This window comes from Platalea leucorodia (genome assembly GCF_965183815.1).
Source record: "Platalea leucorodia genome assembly, chromosome: 1".
NCBI lineage: Eukaryota > Metazoa > Chordata > Aves > Pelecaniformes > Threskiornithidae > Platalea > Platalea leucorodia.
In genome coordinates this window covers 76,791,945-76,814,444 of record NC_138823.1, presented here as the reverse complement: position 1 = coordinate 76,814,444, position 22,500 = coordinate 76,791,945, and the positions used below count along the sequence as shown (strand labels likewise).

Here is a 22,500-nt window from a genome sequence, read left to right as displayed (position 1 = left end):
CCAGGATTTGAACCACTGTAGTACTTTCCTGTGCCCTTTAGCTTTTCTAGCAAATCATGCTGATGAGAATAGTACTTTTCTGTGATGAGAGAGGGTTCTCTTAAAAAAAAAAAAATCAGTGTAAGAGGAATTTTACCTCTGACAAGAAGTAGACCTACATAAACAGATTACACAAGAAAAGAATCTGCTTTGAACTCTTCCTGCTGTTCCTGTCACTGAGCATCTGATACTTTTCCACGAGCAGAGGCTGTGAGTTGGATTGGGTTGTTAGGTGGATTTGTGAACAACTGGCCAAAGAAAGAAATTGCTAATTTACTTTCATTTATGATCTAACTTGTGTTTGAACTCAGCCTTCTGGAAATAGGAGTTTGTCAGATTAGGTTCCAAAGACATTAGCTTCTCATAAGCTCTTACTAGACCTCAAAAGTAGAGTATCTGAAGGTACAGAGATGTTACCTACTTCTTTCTCATAGGCTGGCAAATTCAGAAAGGAGTTTTCCCCCTCTTCTCTGCCTTCTGGGGTTCTACATGCTTTTACGATGCTTCCTTGTGTGATGAGGGAGCTCTACTATATACTGGGAACCAGTTAGACAATTGCACAGTTTCAGGAGTATGAGATTGTCTTGTCAGCTGAAAAAAACTTTATTTTTCCTGCTCTGTGAGTAATGCTCATCAGGTGTAGCTTAGTCTCTGAGGCTATGGAATTAGGTGACTTGGTTCAGTAGCACACTTGGTTGTTTTAAAAAAAATAAAAAATAAAATTAGTTTGGGGGGTTTCTTTGGGGTTTTTTTGTTTTGTTTTTTAACCCAGAAATAAAATAGGTCTCTAGAAACAGTCTTCCCAGCTCAAAAGCGGTGTTTTGCAGCCATGTGCTTTATGCAGCTGTAGCTGACTCAGGTGTAACAGGGGTGAGCCAGGCCAAGAGCGTATAAAACTAGTGTGAGTGAGCCAAACCCTACTTGTGTACAGGCATTCCTGCTTCTGGGAATCCAGGCACGGCTGGCTCCTAGAGGAACTGAAATACCGTGTGATTAGTGCAGAGTTCACACTTTTTATTTTTCTCCTGAAAGTGATATTTCATGAGGCAAGCAGTTGCAGTTCTGAAATGAGGAGAGAGCTGACATACATTTAACCAAACGGTATCCGGCACCCGTACAAGAGAGTCAGAAAACACAGATAATATCTCACTTAACAAGCAGTATTTTTCCTGCCTTTTTTTTTTTTTTCTTTTTTTTTTTTCTCAGTTCTAGGGCCCAACAGTTAAGGTGAAAAAACAGTACAAATGTTTCCACATCTAACATAAAAAGATCCCCCTAGCACTGACCAGGCTGTGCCATGCTCTGCAAAAGCAGGAAGAAGGGTTTTGCATTTGATGTTCTTGCTAGGTCCTGGGAAGGTGGAAATGAGTGTACCTTGGGCTGGTATTTCCCACCTGAGAGCCTGGCTCCTGTCCCAGAGCTACTCTCTTCTCACCACTGGAGGTTTGAGGTTCCACTAGTGAAAAGGGGACTTGAATTGCGTTGTGACTCTGATCCAGAAAAATGCATATGTTGCTTTTCTTGCATAACTTCTCCAGCGATTCTAGTGTTTCCATAGGAAACAATCCTCAGGTATTAAATACACCCATCATTAGTTTGTGAAAGGATAGGGAATGAGATTTCTGTAAGAAATCCTGCCCTGGCTTTCTTTTTAACAGCTGTGGCTCCAGCAGTACCATCCTTGGCATGAACTGAATTGCTCTCAGAACTGAATGGAGATGTTAAAGAAACACCAGGCTACAGACTTTGGTAGGAATAAAGGATGAATAAAACCCTACTGGGCTGGGTACTTTGTTCCCTTCCTCTCTGTGCTCATGTCTTTAACTATATTGCTAGGGCAGAGATGAGGAAACTCAAGTAGAGAGAAGTTGAGGGTCTTACCAGGCACTGTTGATAGGTCAGGCACTTCTCTGACGATTTTCATACAGAAATGTCAGTGTTTGGAAATCTGAGACCATCTTTCAGAGCTTTCAGGATGAATTGGGGGAATGTATGATACAGCCTGCAGTTGAAGTTGTCTCCATGTATGACTTAACCAAGGGCACCATGAATCAGTGGCAGTGCCAGAAAGAGAACTTCAGCTCCACAGCTCCCTTGTCTTTTTCGTTTGACATGTCAGGTGGCTCTTTATAAAAATTAAAAAAAAAACAAACGAACAACTCCTCCACCCCAAGATTAAATGGCATTCTTTATGCTTCACTTCTTATTTTTGAGCAAAAATATAAAATGGGAATGGAAAAAATCTATGGTACTTTGCTCTGTTACATGACATTTTAATAATTTACCCCAGTACCTGCCATTAGTAAGGTTTTTTTTAAGCTCCATTTTTTTAAGGGTTTTTTTAATCTCCATTTAAGGTTTTTAGCTCCATGTAAGGTTTTTTTAACCTCCATTTTTTTAAAGTACTTTTTTAGCTCCATCCCTTCGACCAGTTATTGTTCTGGACATGCCTGTTAGAAATTAAATGGGAAACTGTTCCCTCCTTTCCCCCACCCCCTTTCTATTTCCAAATTCACTGGCAAAAGGATGTTAGTGAGATTGCATATCTGTAAGATTACCATGCAGTAGTGAACTTATCAAGGTGTAACAATTTAGATGTAGTTAAGGCATGAAATACAAATATCATGCTCTAGAATCCAAGACACAGAGCTCAACAAATATATCTATTTTAAATCCACTATTTTTACCTTGCCTTTTTGCATGCAGAGATTTCTCAATCATGTGTAACAGGAAGAAATCAAATGATATGAAATGAGTCATTAAAACCAAGTTTACTAAGTTTTCTTAACTGCAGTCTCCTGCAAAGAGGAAAGTGTACCAGATATCCGGCTTCTGCCCCACCAAGTCCATGAGGCTAGTCTGATTCAGGCCACCTGGGCAAACGGCTATTAATTTAACAAGTACACGATTGATATCTGTTTAGTGAACCATAAACTGCGAAAGTACTGATCTACTAACAGGTTTCTATTCCAAAAGACTGCTTTGACTTATCTCCAAAGCATCCTACTTAGCCTGCTTATTGTAGGATGTCTAATTACATACTAAGAAAGTTCTGATTTTGTTTGCTATCTGTTATCTCATAGGTCTGATATTATGTGTTTATGTTGGTTTGTAGCCAAAAAAAACCCTTCAGGTTTTTAGGGTAAGTGTTCTTCTGAATCTAGACTAAATCAAAGCATCAACTTCCGTTGTTGTAACTGGGAGCACAATTTGAACCTTGGAAGATGCAGGTAATTTTTGATTACTATTATTTTTTAACAGATTTCCTTAACCTACCTACATGTAGTGTCAAGAGAGCTGGTTCTGACCAGACTGCCTCTTGCCCTCTGATTAAATGTCTGGGGTTTTGTTCTTGTTCTTGTTTTTGTTTTGTTGGGGGGGAAGTGTTGAAAAAGCTGAAATACTTCAGTTCTCTCTCCTCACCCATGCATCCTACCTGTAAGAGATACCTCAGCTTGGCAGAATGGGACTTGCATTGGAAAGTTGCTGGCAGTTCTTTAAGTTCCTTACATCCCATAAAAATGGTGCAGAAAACTACAAGAATAACTAACTAAGGAGCTAAACAGTGAATGGCAAAACCTGTTTTAATGAACTTACTTCCTGCTTTTACTTTCCTCTGCTGTAAAATTCACAGTCCTTCATTTCCATTTACGCAATCCATCTTCATTCTTGCACTCACATCCAGTGGGTGTGATTTTGCCCATTTAAGAATACCCCACAGAAGCTGGAGATGGGAGGGACCTTACAAAATCATCTAGTCGGTCCCCCTGCCAGTGCAGGACTGTTTCTTCGTCACCCTCAAGTCCTCTGGCTGCAGTTTTAGATGGTTCACTTGATGCCGCTCCCACCACTCCTCCTCAGAGATTATTCCACAGTCTGACAGACGCATCATTAAGAAATGCAGTCACCCACTCATTTCGTTCATTTAAACCTAGATTTGTGCAAACAACCCAAACCAGCTAATTTGGAAGATGACTTAAATCTACTTGTCATTTCCCCCATCATGCTCGGTATAGATTGGAAAGCACGATGCTTTGCTCCCCCCAGGAGGTTGGGAGGAAACCCTTTTTCTTCTTTCTGGTCAAATCCATAACTGGCATCACCAGACTATTGTCACTTAAGTAACCTATATTTGTTTTAATTTTTTCCTTTTCTGAGAAGTGATTTCAGAATTAATTAATGTTTGTGTGTTAATGAGGGAATTGTCATTAGAAAAAAACACTAATTTGCTAGGTCTTTGTGCCATGAAATTACTGCCCTCGCTGCTGTGCTGATTGCCACAGGATGTCTAATAGATTGCATCAGTGTAAATTGGTAACATCTCCATTTGGGAGACAAAGGTCTTATGTGAACATTACTGAGTTCAAATCCTGCTCTGGGCCTATTCCATTCTTTGCTATTAATGCAAAGACCAGCCTTTTAGTAATAGTTGATGAAACTAATCACTTAGATAATTCTTTTGGTAGTTGTTTCCAAGGCATGCTTTTGTTACAGATGTGCGAAGTCATTTTAAAAGCTCTGCAAGACAGGGATAGTACTGTGAGCAGGACATGTATGCTGTGACTGAGATCTAAACCAAGAAACCTCACCATATCTGGAAGTGCAATACTTAGCAAGAGAGTTATTGTCCTTATTGTATTGCATTCGGCACTGAAACAGTTTCATACAACTTATAACATGCTAAAGCACCAGACTGTTTTCTTCTGCAAAACTTTGTGTACACAAGATACTGGGGTTTGTTTCCTCTTTACAAATAAGAGACCATAAAACCCTTGAAGTCATGTTTTGACTGACCTCTGCTAATTGTACATGTTTTAGGAAGTCCCAGGAGCTATAGGCACTTAATTACTTGTAGGCACAAGGACCAGCCAAAGTTTGATCTGTGGGTATTAGTGAAGCTTGCTGAAAATGTAGTTGAATTTTTAGTTGGAGATAATGTGTTTTTTGGGGGTAGTTCTGTTAGAGCCCCAGAATACTTGTGGGTTAGAATCCACGATGTCATTGAAGCAAATCCAGATGTGCTCTCAAGGAGCATTTGTAGAAGAAATTTTTACAAAAGATGACCATTTGATAACCTTTGTAATCTGTCAGTCTACATTGCCTAAACTGGATCGTCTGAGCGTAGCAGCTGAAAAATATCCGTGTGTGTTACAAATATCCAAAAGGGTAAGACTGATAACTGTGTATCCAGACTTCAGTAAATTTGGAAGAGACATTAGCCATGCATTTTTTTCACAAATATAATTCCCCTGTATTCAAAAGAATCTTTCTCTGCAGGACAGCAGGTTTTCATCCTAAGAACACCATGTTTTTAGTAGCGCTTAGGTTTTTTGTTAAGTTTTATTGGTCTGTTGTTCCTCTTATGGTATTATTTGAAAACGAGGCTACTCTGATGACTCACTGATGCTACTTTCTTCACTACTAGGAAAGGAAAGTCCTCCAATTAGTGATGTCCCAGATGATGCGGATGAACCTATGCCTGTACCAGAGGACCTTTCAACTAGTACTGGAGGACAACAGAGTGCTAAGAATGAGAGAGTCTTGGGTAAGATGACTAGTCCACTCCAATAAGTATTAGTACATAATATAATATGCCAATAATGTTAAAGTATTATATAGCAAGCTGGTATACAAGCAGGTCCTGTGCCTTTTCATCTTGTTCAGCATGGGATTACTGAGGTGCTTAGTGGTTTTTGTGCAACCTTCTCTTTGGGAAAGGCATTTTGAAGGACAGCAAGCCTTTTCATCCACAGAGAAGTTATAAAGGTCCTGCTATTTATCTTATTTCTGAAGCATGACAGATTTCATGAAATTCTCCCCAGGAAAAAGGGTTTTCATTCTGCGTAGGAAATGGAATTAAATATGTGGTTCCAGGTCAAAATTATCTGAACTCAGATTTGATAAAAATTCAGTAAACTCTCAGGTATATTTGTTATTATTTGTATTATTAATTTGAATGCTATCTTGAACGTTATCTGCTATTCAGATTTCTCCAGAAATGCAATATTAGAACACACATAGTATTCATATGTTTCAGATTCCAATATCTGATCTTCATTTACCCTTGATTTATTTAGCTGGGAGGACTTTAGAAAACACTTGAAATTTGTTCTTCTAGGTAAAAATCCACAACTGATAAAGTCTGTTGGATTAAAATAAATTACTGTCCAGATATGATTCTGCAAAATGCTGATTTTTCTTAGGGATCTCAGACTCCACACCAAGGACTAGCAATGCTGCTGATTACTGCATGCATCAGCTCGCACGTAGTCCACTAAAAAAGACTAGATGATATTACTTGAGCACAATGCTTGTTTACTAGTAGGGAAAAAAAAGAAAAAAAAAGGCAAACAAGAGGCAAAATAAAAGCACAATGACTCCCAGAATGCTGTGATTAATGCCCTATACGCTAAAAATATTTCAGGAGATGAGCGACTACAAAAATTTGTTTGTTTTTCCACAAATAAAAATATTTCTCATCATTTTTACATTTCCATTGTAAGAATGAGGGTCAGGGTGGAAGACTGCACAAAGATTGCAAGTGCCTTTAAATGTTTATTGTCTAAGGAAGTCCAATAAGGGACAGTAGGTGGAAAGGGAGGCACAGAAGGCAAAATAAACAAGTCAAGGTAATACAGCAGGATGGTGTCAGCATTAGGAATAGAGCCTACTCCCAAACTCCAGCACTAGCTAGTGGAGAATGCAGCATCTTATGCATCTTCACTTTATTTACTACTTGATCCCCTCTTACCAAAAATGTGAGCGTAAAGTTCAGCTCCTACATGCATATTCACATATCTTATGAACAAATTAATTTTTAAAAATGCTTTTTAATAATATGATCACTTACCTAGTGCTTTGTTTCTTAGTCCAAAGCTCTTTGGACAAAATCTTGCCTTTACGGCTCGTGTATCAACTCAGTAAAATGAGTTGGGCCTCCTTTCTCCCACAGTAACTAAGCCCTACAAAATATTTAAGCCTTGATTTAAAAAATAATAATAATTTAAAATAAAAAAAATCCCTTGTTCAAACCCAAACACACACACAGGATTTTTGATTGCATTGAATTTACTTCACCTCGCAAATATCATACAGAAAAGATGAAATTTACATTTGCTGATGATGTAACGATTCTCCCAATAGTTCAATTATATATCAATATAAACACATATTAAAAGTTACTGTAATAAATGAAAGAGAAAATGTTATCTTTGGTGTCCTAAATATGATAAGTTCCATCTGTTGTTCTCATTAGTTTTATTTTGTGCACTCAGCAATAAATTAGTTTTTCCATGTCCTGACTTCAACATTTTTTCTACAGCCACTTTCTCTACCCACAACTCTTTGGTTTTGAAGGGTCACATCTTGTAGTGAGACATTTACCATAGTCAACAGGAACAAAGACAATTCATAGTACTCTGTTTTATTGATGATCTTAACTATAGGTATCAACTCCAGCACTTGCAATGTTTGTCTTTTCTGTAAAGCTGCATATACTCTTACCTTTTCTACTGCTTCTTTTTCCAGCCCTAAACTAACTTTTTGATAACAGTATACTCAAAAAATTAATTCTCCTTTTTTACTAAAAGGGTCTGAACACATGCCTCAAACATATCAGGAGCCGTATGATTGCTATGCACATTCTGGATCATCATCAAAAGAAAATCTGTTTGGGATAAACCAATGCCTGAGGAGTGGTGTTTGGCCTATATGATCCCATAGATGTATTAGTGATGAAGGAGACTGTCTTTCTATGTAGGCAGTAGCATGGCAGTGTAGACAGACTTGGTGTTCAGTGCAACGTTGTCATCTCTAAGTCCTAAGATCTGTTTCTCACCTCTATTTATCACCAAACTTAGGTAGAAAAGGATAATCTGAAAAAGTAGTTTGAAGAGATAGGCGGGAGAGTATTGTAAAGACCCACTGATATATATATTTCGTAGCTGGGAGATAGACTGTGGCCTATGATAACTGACAGGCGATGCACATGAGCAGATACGACCAGGCAACAATTTTTCTCTATATGACTTTCCTAATGTCCCATCTGCTTCCTTTGTCAAAAGGGAATCCCCTGTGCACTTTGCTGTATTTCAACATATGATTTACAGTGCATTCCACTTAATCTGTAATGCCCTGAGAGATCAGCTGTCCATACAGCATGCACTGAGGAAGGGTAATTTGAGTCAGACGTTTATGGAAGAGGGCCACTAGGCTCTGGGGGACTTTTTTGTACGTGTAGTGTTATAGAGGTAACAATGGAAATTGCAGGTTTGTTAAATGAAAAGAGTAAGTATTCACCTCATATTACTAAAATTAGGTGAGAAATCTGTTTTTAATTTTAATCAGCCTGTGAGACAGAAATGTTCAAATGACCATTTGCTTACTCAGATTTGTAGTAACACTTCATGAAACCTTTAGCCCTGGAGTCAAAAGTTTAATTACATTTTTCATCAATTTAGCATTTTAAAGGTCAAAGATTAGAGGAAATAAGCTATTTTTAGAAAAGAAAGATAGGCTCTAGCTCCTCTGCATGTTTTCAAAAATCTCTTTTCTTGCTTCTTTCTTCCAACCCTAGACTGAGACTTGTATGTGGTGCTATAGCCCTGATAGAGAGAACCATTTGAAACATCTCTCTTGCTCTGAGAATGACGGTGTAGTAGACTTCAGAAGTTAAAGTACTCAATTCACTTGCCAGATTTTATTGGGTGCCTTCAGATTTTGGTTGTCTCACTTAAAATGACTAGAGAGGGTGCAAATTTCATAAGGGAGGTGTCCAGAGGTTCATGAAATGTATGCTTTGACTTGTGTCCCCAGACAGAGGCACCCAAGAGATGGCTTGCTTCTGACCAATGCAAAAATGATAAATGGGTGTGAAAAGGTCATTTGTGGAAGTAAAGTCATCAACAGTTTCTAGTAATAACCCCAAGCAGCACAGCAAAGCAGAAACATATTAAAAGGCGTGTTCTGGTCACTGCTATGTCTCTTCATTTCCTTGATGACCTTGCTATGTTTTTAATGTTGTAACTCCCAGAATGCTACTATGTGTTGAGCAGCTTCCTCCTGCAAACTTCATTTCTGCTGCTCTGTCCACTAGATCTTCTTCCTTCCTTGTCCTCTTCTCCACCCCAAATTTCCTGCTCAGGCTGATCTGGCACCTATAACTTCTTTATTATTTTATTTTTTTACTCTGGCCACCCACCTGCTCTACATTTAGTTTTTCTAGAAAACACAGGGAACGTTTTCAGACAAGCAAAGAGCTAGATTTTCACAGCTCTTTAAGGTATTAGGGACTCTGTTTTACCATCTCTCCTAAATATCCTTTTGAAATTTTGATCTGAGTTATTTAGAAATACACATCCCACTGAAATTCCATTCCATTAAGAATTAGTGCTTTGCAGCCTATTTTGGATGGACAGTCCTATTTCCCATGCTAACCTATAACATAGGAGCTGATTTGAAATATCTTCTGCTGATTCTTGCTGTCTCCGTTCAAGTTTCAGGTTAAATGTTGCATGCACCTTTTGTGGATAATCAGTCCTGAACATCCTGTATGTGGCAGACAGCTGCAATTTAAGGCTGTTTCTGTCCTGGGACTGTATCCTAATTCAAGCCATGTGTGGGAAGCTAATGATTCACTGAGCTGTAGGTCGGACCCTACTTCATGCAGAAAAAGCCATTTGCTGCGGTGGTAGCATTTGCCTAGAAAGGCAAGCAGTACCTTCCTTTATCCATAACAGCCTATACTGTAGCTGGCCATTGGTAGGTAAAAAACCAAAAAGCCATCCCACAGTGTTACTGGCCTCAGAAAGAGGCTGTGGGCTCACTATTTCTGCACAGGCAGCTGTCTGTTGCTGAAGATGACCATGTAGACTTCTAATACAGAAGTCAAGGGTTTCTCACTGAAAAAAGTGATCACCACCATAGTCACAGATTACAGTCTGGACCTGGAATATATAACGTGTACAGATATCCTTTCTGAGAGGAAGAGGTGGGGAGAACTCATCTCACAAAATTGGGTTGAAACTGTTGGACAACTGACAGAAGATGCCCAAAGTAACAAGTCAAGGTGATCCTAGACATCAATAGAAGACAGATAAGATTTATATTGTTAGAAACTCTTTATTTGTTTAAAGTAAAGGACACTAGTATGGGAAGAGACATTAAAAGGGAAGAGCTTTTTGAGATTTTTCTCCTCCAGTGGGAAATGTCAAGTGACTGATGTTACCTCCCTCCCACAAGCCTGCTATTGAAGCAGAAGCCTGTGTAGCTGCAGAGCCTCGGTGCCTGGCATCACTGGGAACCTGGCATTGCCTTCGCATCCTGGAGTCTTCCCTCCCGGCCATGGGCATTCAGAGGTGGTAACCTGCACAAGTAGCTAGTTACTGGTGCAGGCAAGTGTACTCACTCTGAGCTGCTTCAGTGCTTTATTTCCTTAAAAGGAGCTCAACCATTTGAAAGGACGGACACAAGCATTGCTGAGGGGCCACCAGGCCAACCACAACAGCTTGCCATTACATCAATCTGCTGCAACTCACACATAGCTGGGTGGAGGCAGAGTGAAAGGGTGGAAAAGCTGCAGAAGGAGGGGAGAAGGGAGAAAAGCTAAAAGGGGAAGTGCCCCACCCCAGCTTGCAAAATCGGTCCTGTTGCTTGAGACAGATCCAGCTCACTGCTGCCCTGGCACTTCTGTATGGCAGGGAAAGGGGCTGGGGAAAAAGACTGCCAGAGCTAAATATCTTTGCGTGCTCCTCCTGTAGGAGTTCAGTGGCTATGAAGGCAGTGTGTTGTGTATGGGTAATAAAATGCATGTGTGGCATGTGTGCACGTAATCATTCAGAGAACTAAAGTAACCTGGAGGGCTGTGTAATGTGTTCTACTTGCTCAGGTTTCAGATGGACATCTCTGCTGCTCAAAGGTATGAAAGTGTGTAGGAGCTGATGAGTCTCTGTAAACAATTGCTGATAAGTGCTGTCTCACCTGATGTAGCCTTACTGGCTCTGAGAGCAGAGAGAAAATTTGTTTCAAGATGGTTTGGGGAGCTTTAAGAGTTGTCTTTAACCCTCCACAATGAAACAGGGCTTGAAAGTCTAACTGAGGAGGCTTCTGAAGGAATTGAAAAACTTGTAACTAAGATATTTTAGGAACTTTTAAAAATAGGGAAGTTGGGAATCTCCCCTCTTATTTGGTCCAAAGCCCCTATTTCTAGCCCCAAAGTACCAGTCCCCAGTATGGACTGGTATTGCATGCCTCGAGACCCTGCCAGTATGACATATCTGTTTTTAAGGGGAAAGCAGGAGATATTTTTGTCAGGATTATTTTCATTTTGTATGCAAAACTCTTCTGGGAATTTGTATAGAGGAGGATGGGGGTGGTTTAGTGGGAGAAGGCATGTGACAAATTACATTAATGCCCTTATATATGCTGTATGGGATATACAGTATATACCAGCCTTCAAAGGTATGTTTTGCATGTGCATATTGTGAAACAGTGTGCTAGAGTGAGGTGCAGAAGAGCCAGGTATATGGGGCCATTGTGAAGCTGAGGAATTAGTCATGCTGCCAGAGGCAAGCTCTGCTCAATGTAATGACTTAGGACTTCGCAAAATATGCATGAATTTTCACAAGGCCAGTGGAAACCAGCCCTCTTACTGAAGGCAAATTCCTTTCTCAAATTTAAAAATGCTTGCTGCAAGTAATGGAAGGTGAACATTTTCAAAACAAACTTGAAACTAGTTTCTCGAAGGGAGAGTGAGCCAGTCTGGAAAGGAGAGTCGCCGCAGTCCCAGCCTAGGCTGCGCTGTATTCGCGCAGTTAACTCAGCCCATGCAAAGCCGGGGCAGAGCCACTGTGTAAGCAGGCACATAAAAATTTGTCCTCTGATGCAACCAGAGCGCGTGATAAAATCAAATCCTTGAGAACAAAACTGATCCTAAAAGAGAGTTGTACTTTTCCAGTGATTTCTATTTAGTTTCACGAGGAGTTTTTCCACTCCTGGCCCGTTTGGTAGAAGTATGGTTTCTGTTGCCACTGTGTGGCAACATGACGTTGCAGTGGGGTGGTGAAGCTATGTTTTTTTTCCCTTATTTCTGCAGAGCTGTGGAGCTTGTGGAGCTGTGGCCAATTTCATGAGCACCTGCTGGGTACTGCTATGTTTTGAGAGGGGAACATCAGTGCAAAAGCCAGGGAAAGCCTGGGAGCTGTGCAAGTTTTGTTTCTTCAGCGTTGAGAAAGTGGCGAGCGTTGTTTGAAGTGGAGCGATGCAGTGTGTTTAGCTGTGTGGCTTTTAGGTACGGATACTGAGCCTGCTGATCTAATCTGCAGTTAGAGGAAGTTGTCTTTATCTGAGCAGAAGAGATGTGCCTCAGAGATAAGCCCTATTCTAGCTCGGGAGTTAAAATTATCTAGCAGGATCTCAGCCGTGGCTGCAGCACAACTCAGAAATGCAGGGCTCTGGCTGGAAGGGGGGCATATTTTAAGCTGGGGAGGACCTCTATAACAGCAGCTTGCTAAACCTCAGGTTATTTTAAGGGAATGACTCTGCATCAAAAGGTTGGATGGAGCTCCCAACATCAGCCATCCCTCTATTCTCTATTATTTCTTGCTTGCTCTTTGTTGTAGGCTTGCTTTTTCCCTTGAGCAAGTTCTCGTTCAACCTGAGTACTCTTCAGGAGTGCACCCTGAGTGAAAAGCTTAACCGCTGGACTGAGGCACAGTATAGGGACCACCTGCCTCTACAGAGGTGCCGTTTTGGAACAAGCTGCTGTTTTGATTTTGTTCAGCCTCTCCTCACATTTCTGTAATTTCAACTCCTGCTATGGTGCCTTCCTGGGAGGAGACGGTTTCTGGCTGCAGAGGACCTGCTCTCCCCTCAGGTGCGAGCTCCCCAGACTCTGTCCCACAGCAAAATGTGCAAACACAGTGTCACTGTGACTGCATCCCTTCATTAGAGATTTGCAGGGAAGGATTTACAGCATGGCCGTGCCACCACATGTTTCCCCAGTGTAGAACAAGCCCTTTATGGTAAAGAGTGGGAGAGCTCCTTTTTGGAGATGTAGTCCTAAAGCCAGGAGCAAACACCACTCATTGCAGCAGGACAGAGGTTTCTCCCTGAACCTTTCTCATTGAGTTCACTGTGTGAGGTTTCTTGAAGCCTCAAAAGATGGTCTCTCCAGAAGAAGCTTTGCCCCACGTGCAGTAGGTAGGTATGCCATAGCAGCCAGCGCAGGCTCACTCTCAGTGTGTCATTTATGGTGAAGAAGTGTGACCACAACAAGCTGTTAACTTGTGATGGTGGAGCAGCCAGCACCCCAGGATTTTGGCCTCCAGAGACAGCTTGTTGGAAACTCTGTCCTGCCTCATCTAGCTGCCTCCCTGAACAAGCAAGACAGCAAAGCAGCAGGCCAAAAGCATGTTAGACCTGCAGCCTGCAATGTGAGACACTTTCTGCTGCTCCCTCCCCAGTAAGTGAATTCTGTCTTGTAAAGTAGCACATGCAGGGAACATAATTCCTAGTAAAGCAACCCATTTGGTGTGTGCTTCTCTTTCTTTGGTTTTACACATTTTTAAGTTAGGAATAGTGCCTAGTTCTTGTATCCATTGCAGTTTAGGGACATGTTTCCCAGAAGCATTTAGGTGTCTAAGTTATAGGCATAAGAAGAGATCCCAAGAAGGTATCCAATCTATTGTTCCACCATCAGCCATAGTAACACCACAAGCACCAAATGGGATTTTTGGAAATGAGTAACTCCTACTCCTTTGATGTAAATAAGATTTCAACCCTAACATACCAAAATCCATACCTAAAAATGGGATTAAGAACCCCACTGAAGGTTTGCAGAGAATTAGTAGATGCAGAGCAAACACAGAATTACTCTCAATTTCCAACCAAAACAGGACTGATCCCCAAAAAAAGTTAAGGACCATGTTTTGCATTTTGGTTTTCACCTTCCATTTCCCCCATTTCTCCTCCCCCAAAGATAGTCCAAAATTATCTCATTTGAGAAGTGTAATAAATGTAGCAAAAGTGGAGAAATGCGACAGAATGAATTGACTTCCACTCTTCTGAGCCACATATCAGAGTTTAAAGAGAAAAAAAAAGAGAAGAGACTGAAGAGTAAGGAGAACTTTCACATAAGCCAGTTTTTTTTTACCCTGGAAATGTTACTTCTAAGGAAGTGGCTCTTACCAGAGTTTTCAGTAACTTCTAGATTATTTTATGGAACGACATAAGAACTCGCCTGCTCCCTGACCCCTCCTTTAAAAAAAAATAAAATTGAGAGCTTTAAAAGGAATGCTAATTCCTTCATATAACAGAGAGTATCTGCACATGATTTTGCCCTCCCTGCTGATTAAGTAACGTACCAGAAATGTTTAATGCAATGGAAAGGTGGGTTTTAACTAAAGTTGGCGACACTTTCAGCTTGTGTTGCAACTAATAGAAGAGGAAATATTCATTCTCCATATTTCATCATTTAAAAGCATCCTGTATTTGTAAGAAGCTGTGATCAGCCAACATCCCTGCTATGGATTTGAACTTCCCAAATCTTTGGTGGTTTTTGTGTTTTGGTTTTTGTCTAAGCTAAGAGCTTTGCATTCTGATTTTTAATGAGGGCTTAGGGTTTTTTTGGAGGGAGATCAGTCCGTTCTCATTCACAGTATCGTGCACCTCAGCATTATATGAACTGAGTTATTGAGCCTGTTTTTTCCTGCTATGAATATGTGTTGCAATGCTCGGAAGTGGTGGCAGTGGTTGGTGTTGAAGCTGGATGGTTTCATTAGCACCAAAATGGCGACTGCCAGCTAGGGAACACTGCTGTTTCTGCACCCCTTGCGCTGCGTCTGGGTTTTGGAGAAATCTTTCTGGGTCTTTCCTTATAAGAATTTATTTTCAGGGGAGAACGGCACATGCATATATAGAGTTCACTATGAAAAATTTATTTGCCTTATTGTGGGGCGGACTGAGACCCACTGCTCGGCTTTTGTGCCCAGATTTGCAAAGGGGAAGAAACACTTACGTGGCTGAGGGAAGTGTCAAATTGTCCATGACCCATTTCCACCCTGACCCCCAGCTGACTGTATTCACAATTCAGGCTATGAATGTCTCTGTCTTTCCTGAGCAGACCACCCCTCCTGGTTTCCCCAGGCTGAAGCCATGAGCGAAGGGGTGAGAACATCCCTTCCGCACTGACATGGCGCCTTCCTTCCTGAGTCAGGGTTCATCCTTTTTTCTCCCAGAATCCAAATCATTTTGTAACTGGCACCTCCAGTCGCTAGACGTTGGAGGGGAGGTGGGGAAGCTCTGATTGCCAGCGTGGTCGCTGGGACTTTGTCTGCTGCAGGTGTGGACCTACAACAATTTATCTAGAAGTCAAATGGGAACTAGGCTTTTCTGGGGAGGGGTTGAGATTCCTCCCCATTTGTCCACATAACGGCAAGTAGAAATAAAAATGAGAAATTATAATTGTGCTAGCAAAACACTTCAGTGACTCTGGAACCCAACACATGTAAGAGACGAGGAAGGTATAATGGTAATGAGGCATTACCACTGGTGTAGCAACACATTTGTTTAATCTTACCACCACATTGCTAGTAGATCCTAGTAAAATTGGTATCCTATCACAGGCTTATTGTGGTGTTAAGTGGATTTTTTTTTCTCCTTGCAAAACAGACTAGAGAAGTCTGATATTGTTTATTCTGTAACTACACATTAATGAGTCTGTACATTCACTATACAGTGTAACCATTGTTAATAAGCTCTTTCCTGTGTGCCATGAAAGAGACTGATTGATACAATGCATGATTTAGCCCTTGGTGTTAAGGAAACAATGCAAAAATATTTTTCATTTCTAAAACTTTTTGTAATTCATTTCTTCTCTTTAATACTCCCTTTGAAGTTTGAAATGCCAATGTATTTTCCAGCTATCAGGAGCCATTTGTTCAATTTTATCTCTTTCACTTGTGTAAATGCACACACATACACACATGTACATACAAAGATATGTCTGTCAGCACACATAAAATTATATGCCTGCAAAGTCAAATTCTTCTTTGTGTGTGTCTGTGCAAAAACCTAAAAAACAGCACACGTATGCAAAAGAGCATTTATCTTGAAAGCTGAGCTTTTCATTCTTTTTAAGAGGGAAAGAAACGACCTATCAAACATATACTCTGCAAAATAAATGCATGTCATAAAAATATTTTTTTTCAAACCTAAAAGAGGAAAAGGTTAGTTCCTGCTAATTTGTCTGTATCCCTATAAGAAACCTAAGTGTAAATTCCATTTGGGAAGTGGGCAGCAGCTGAGGAAGACCGGCTTGTACCCGTTGTGGCTTTGACCGTCTGTGTAGAGGTGGCTGTGAGAGCAGACAGGGTCATGGTACTAAAAGGACCACCAAGGAGTTCATGAAGAAAGAGGGAGCTGGGGAAAGGAGAGAGAGAGACACACACCCCCTCTCAATCCTTTCCACTGGCGTTCCTCATCCGAGGCGATGCCCCGGAGAGGCTCTCCTGCCTGCTGCTGCTGGCTCAGCAGTGAAGGGGTACATGGGCTCTCGGGATCCTCCCCCGCAGTTCATAAGTGCTGTTCCTTCCCATGTTCAGATGTTTTATTCACTTAATTTCTTACAGTGTTACTCAGGTAAGGTCTGTAATGGAGAATGAGGGATACTTTGATGAAATGGTTTTTCCAGAACATTCTTTTACAGTCTAACACCAAATTTGGGATTGCACAGTGAAGCTTTGGGGGATGTCTGGTCCTCACAGCAGAGGGATAGATGGCTGACATATTGAAATAATCTAATGGAAAATAAAGATATAATATCTTGTATCTCTCATTTGAGATACAGCTTTCCACTAAAAACTGATGCATGCCTAACTCGATAACTTTCTTAGAGATGTTTCAGTAGCTAACTGAATAACGAATGCAAAAGCACAATTAAAAGAACCACTGTAACAGATGTAGTGATGGACCCTTCTGCTCTCCTGTCCCAGAAAGCAACTGTGATATTCAGGGAATCTCCTTATGCACATCTTGGGGAGCTACAGCTGAGTGCAAAATATAACCCCTCATGAAGGCCAGGCTAGTTGAGCAAAATGCAGTCCCCGGCCTTCCTGTGTGAGGACTGGTGTTTGCTGTACAATGGTGTTTTTTTTCACCCCTCTTTTTTACCCTCAGTGAGACAGAGCACAAATAGTTATATTAGTTGCATACTTCCTGAGAACACAGTGATCCACACATTCTGGGCTGTGGGTTGTGTTTTTCACATTCAGGCATAGGATGGGAGTTCATCAGATAGCAATGGGGAGCTCTAGCAAATAGCACATTTGCATCAGCAGAAACAAATTTCACAAGACTTGCTGGGAAGGTTTGCCACAGCATGCCACAGTCCTGCACTACTAACAGCCACTGCACATTCATTCGATAAAAAGGATGACAACAGAAAATGAAACTTTTAACGTTCTCTTCTACGAACACTTGAGAAGCACGTTACCCTGAAGGTGTGAGCCTGTGGCTCACATCAGCTTCGCTGGGACTCCATGGTGCCTTTGAGGTAAAGGAATTTGAAGCTGTGGATGAGCCATGCTTCATTTGTCCTGGTGGCAAGGAGAGCTCTCAGCACTGCTCCAATGCAAGTGACAATCTTGATGTCTAACAGTTTCCAAGAGTCCAAAGGCCTGCCAGTAGGATACTGGGATCACTGGGATTTGAGTGGCTTACGTGCTCAGAAATACTCAGCCAGCACGATTATTTTTCTTTGTGTTGGACAAGGCAGAAGCAACTTTCCTTGAGATGCTCTCCTCCAAATGAACAAAGCATCATTCATCAGTCCCATGTTTTGTCTCTAGTTGCTGACCAGTTTACCAGGTAAAGGTTAATTTTCTGAAGACCAAGTCTGCACACTTGCTCTGACAAACTTGCCTGGCCGTGACCTGGTTCAGCCTGTATAACCCAATAGCCCAAACTGTGTTTCCAGATGTATGTGTTCCTAGGTGGTGGAGTTAGCAGGACTTCATTTGCTTTCTTGACCTTACACTATACTCCACAGTGCAGCATGGCCATGGCACAGATATCAAAGTTTACCTTAGCTAATAAGAAATAGCAGCTTCTGTAGAGCTGCTTTGCATTCTAATGGGGAAGATTTTTCACACTTTCCATTTGCCTCACTCTTAGTCCAGCCACACTGTCTGGGTGTTAGTATGAAATGTAGATGCATTATGAATCCTGGATTGAGTAGTACTGATGCACTCTCTCTGCCTTGGTAGCAACAAGGAGTTGCAACTTGGTAGTTCATGGGAAAGAAGAAGGTTTCCTAATGTGTAACAGGTCAAAATGTAACGCAATGTCTGTTCCTTTGCAATATTTGAAAAGTGCTTTAAGCATAAACTGGGCAGATGCTTTAAAAAGCAACAAAAGGATTTCTCCAAGTAAAAGGCACTTACACTGTCTAGGACACGCGACTAGGAGCAGAGAGGAAGTTTGACAGAAACTTTGCCTGCTAGACACTTTCAAATATTCCATAAATGCTGAGAGGGCAGGAAATGCCAATGATGACAGCCTGGATAGATCATCAACACTTCTTATGGGAGGCCAGGTTTTGATCATTCTCTGAATGCCTGGCACCAGTTTTTCACAGCACAGATCTTGTTCTCATTGCATATAATTGCGTGTCCTCTGTCCATATTAGCTCTTACTGTTTATGTAAGACTGGGAAGGGGATTGAATTAAGCTTTGGGTGTTTCTACTGCCATTTCTCTCCAACTGTTTTGTTGTTTTTATCTATCAGTTTGTGTTGTGGCACCGGGTTCCTGGAAAAGGAACAGAGTTCTGTTGCTCTAGACACTGCACAAACACCAACAGCACGCCCCAAAGAGTTTACAATCTAATTAAGGCTATATATACATGATTGATTAATTAAGCCTTACAAGTCCTAGCTGAGATAAGTGTGAGGTAGGGCACAATGAGATGTAATCAATTGTGCTGTGGAATCTAAACCATAAATAGTATTCTGGAGACCAGAGAGCAAATTTGTTTTTCTAGTAGCTGCAGCAAAATAGTCTTGCATGTTATTCCAGGGTGCAGTGGGATTGGTTTGGTTCAAAGTACTCATCTTTGTTTTAAACCATGTGTCACTTTAGCTTGAAAAGTGAGATCAAAAAATATAAAACAAGTAAACATAAATAAATGAAGGATTCGGTGATGGTACATGAGGAAATAAAATAAATATTGGCAGTGAATGATTAGATCATTTTGGGAATCAGAAATAATTCATATCCTGACTTCTGATTAGTCTAGACCTTAGTACAGAGTAGCAATTCATTGTATCACTTGGACTTTTGGAAAAAGGGGAGGGCTGATTTCCAGCTCCGTGCTTGATTTGTACAGGCAGGAGTCCTGGATCATGCCACTGCAATGAGTGGAATTACAGCTTGGTGCTGGTGTGACAGAGCACTGAGTGAGGCGGGTCCTGGAAGGGCGAGCAGCTGAGGGTGAAGTTGGGATATAAGCCCAAATTTCGGAGGATCGAATCCATACTCTCGGCCAGGCTTTTCTTTTTGCTGAGATGTTTCCGAAGATCTTTTGCATTACAAAAAAAAAAAGTACTGTAGCAGTTTGTTTTTGGAGTGAGATTTCACACCTCATAACTGAACATGTATGAGAAGCGCTACGAAGCTGAACTGGAGATGACACAGTTTTCGGTATTTAGTCATTTCCTACAAAAAAGGTACAGGCTGAGCCCCTCTCTTGTTTCCTTTCTCAGACCACTGATAACTTTTGCCATGCTGACTGCAGTGTGGCGGGAAATTAAAAACTGGTTTGGATATTTTAAACAGCTTATGCTTTTTTTTCTTGAAGTAGTTGCCTTTTGGATTTTTACATCTCTCTTGGAACAGAGTGGTAGCATGGAAAAGGCCAGCTGAGGAAAAATATAATTCCTTTCCCGCTCCTGCATCATTAGTCTGAGGAAGAAAAAACCTACTTTTTGACCTTGAGCAATCTCAGATAAGGGGTAGCTGGCTGAGGGCTCCAAGCACTTGATATCCAGTATTTTATGGGTGCAACCGAGGTTTATTAAGCTGGACAATAATTATACCTTTGTATAATTCTGTAGGACACATTACAGATTTTGGGCAGCATTTTCACAAACACCTAAGTGATGCAGCCTCTCAAGCTACAACTGCTGCCTGCCCCATGGTCCCTAGTCACCTTCTGTGGGACACATGCCAGGACAGTGATCACTGCATGGCCAGATTTCAGCCTCATGTGTTAGGACACCTGAAAGGCATGTACCCAGATGTAGGAATCACTCTAGACAGCAACATAGCTTTTGAGCTTCCCCATTAAAAAAAAAAAAAAAAAAAAAAAAGGCTTATCCCCATTAAAAAAGAATTGAAAAATGTGCAGATAGGGAAGTAAGGGCACATGATGGATTAAGTGCCTTTCCCCTGGCCACACAGGAAGCCTGTGGCCGAGCTAGGAATTAAACCTAGATTTTCTCAGTCTGCATCCAGTGCCTTGTCCCTCTTTGAGGCCATAAACTTTTATTTGTTATCAAATTCTCTATAGGCTGAAGCAGAAGGCTGCTTTTTGTGAGGAAGAGAATTATTAAAAGATAAGTACTATTTATAATTGGTGAGAAACTGAGAATAGTTCTGGACCAAGTATTGACCATTTCTATTGGTATTTAACGTTCTCTTTTTTCCAAGTTTACATCAGCATAAAAACCCCCTTGTGGTATTGCTCCTTAACCAAGCAAACTACTCATGCCTTTCCTTATGGCTAGGATTGCAGTAGAGGCCAATGCTAGCTGTTTCCAGCTGTCCTGGTTTAACAGTACGTAACGTTATGACTGGCTTGACAGTAAAATGATCATATTTCTGCCTCTTTTGCGTGACATTTCTCATCCAAAATCAAATAGAAAAATTGCATCCATTTGCTGTGGAGAACCTCCATAGCTAAGTTCTCTCTTACAATACTCATTTGACTTGACATAGCATTGTTTCTTGAACAGCTGCATGACTGGTTTTTGTCTTTGGAAATGCTGAACTAGATCAAGCTGGGCTCCACTGCAGTTAAAACCAGACCAGAACTAGTAAAGCCAGAAGGCGGCAGGTCACGGCCCTCAAACCTGAAATATACACCAGCTCTTCTCTGTAATAGGTAGCACAGGACAAGCTAGGCCAAACCTTCACAATGGTCATAGTTCCTCTCACATACATATCCATGGGTATTTACATGGTTTCGTCACCTTGCCATCCCTAGAAAAATAATGCAGTCTATAAACAATGCCACTGTGAACTAGAGGTAATGGTGCTATATCTGTAGGGAAGTGGAAGAGCAGTCAGAGCTGCGGGATGGGACATGCAGTGTAGGTCTCCAACAGTCACAACATCTAAGGGACTGTTGCTGTTCGCAAGAGGAAACTGCTAACTCCTTCCTACACAGGTAAAGTCATCTCTCCTCTGTCCCGCACGTCCCAAAATACATTAACTTTAGCTGAAGAACTAAACACTGATGGAGTGGCCCAGAAGATATTTCCTAGTTCACAGATAAATGGTAGGGAAAATAGCTGAACCTGTTGATATTCTCTGTGCAAGAGTGTTTCAAAGAAAGTGAAGCCTCACTAATACCCATTTCTTATCACCTTCTGACAGCCTCCTTTGTGGGGGAATAGCCACAAATGGCTTTGAACGAGCTCTTCCAACAGGGTAGCTTTCATGCAGTGATGAACAAATAATTATACCGCAGTACACCTTTGTGTCACACTCCTGTGTTCATTTACGTGTGGAATTTCACCACTATCTTCCTGAGAAACTACAAAATTCAGTTAGGCACTGGATAAGATAAAGACTGGAGCTTGACTCAAAAGGGATGCATAACTGTTAGTGTTGTGATATCTATAGAAGGTCATTTCTCAAGTTTTGACTTTCTACTCAGCCCTTTATCAGACAAATTCTTGCTGAAAAGTACCTGAGAAATGGGAGAGTGTAAAAAGCTGGGTCCCACTCTGTTCTTAAAGAGGTTCATGTTCTGCTTTGTATTTATCTTGCCTGCAAATGGAGAAGAGAAAATTCTTCATGTGAATTTCAAACGCTTTCTGCTCCGGCCAAGTTTCGTTCTGAACGAGCGGGACAGAACGGTACATGATCTCAGTGGAAGGACTTCCTAAGCTGCCTTCTCCATCCGCTGGCAGCTGGGCAGGATTGCCCAGTTAGGCAATCCCTACTCTGCTTTAGCCAATTTCCTTCTGTACTCTTCCATCACTCTGTCCTCCATGGCTGCCTTCAGCAAATAAGACCATTGCCTAATAGAGCCTTCTCACCGTGAGGCTAGGCATTTTGAGGCCTTTTCTTCGTGTTCGATTTCCCTCTTTTCTTTCTGAGAGTGATTTGAGGAGTCCCTCCTCTTGGTTGATATGAAGATAAGGATGGAGGTGGTGGTTGGTTCAGGTCTGGTGAAGTCCAG

At 41.2% G+C, this 22,500-nt stretch overlaps 1 protein-coding gene across 19 annotated transcripts in view; it reads left to right on the top strand.

Annotated features, from left to right (window-relative positions):
• The window catches only part of IKZF1 (IKAROS family zinc finger 1), a 69,610-nt gene that overhangs the window by 14,712 nt on the left and 32,398 nt on the right, over positions 1–22,500 (top strand). For 18 of the 19 annotated variants that reach the window (XM_082308541.1, XM_082308542.1, XM_082308539.1 and 15 more), the window contains one exon: positions 5,465–5,584. In XM_082308541.1, coding sequence (XP_082164667.1) covers positions 5,465–5,584 — 120 coding nt within the window. Of the gene's footprint in view, positions 1–1,714; positions 1,789–5,464; positions 5,585–22,500 lie in introns of those variants that run through there. The other variant, XM_082308546.1, reaches the window with a different exon arrangement.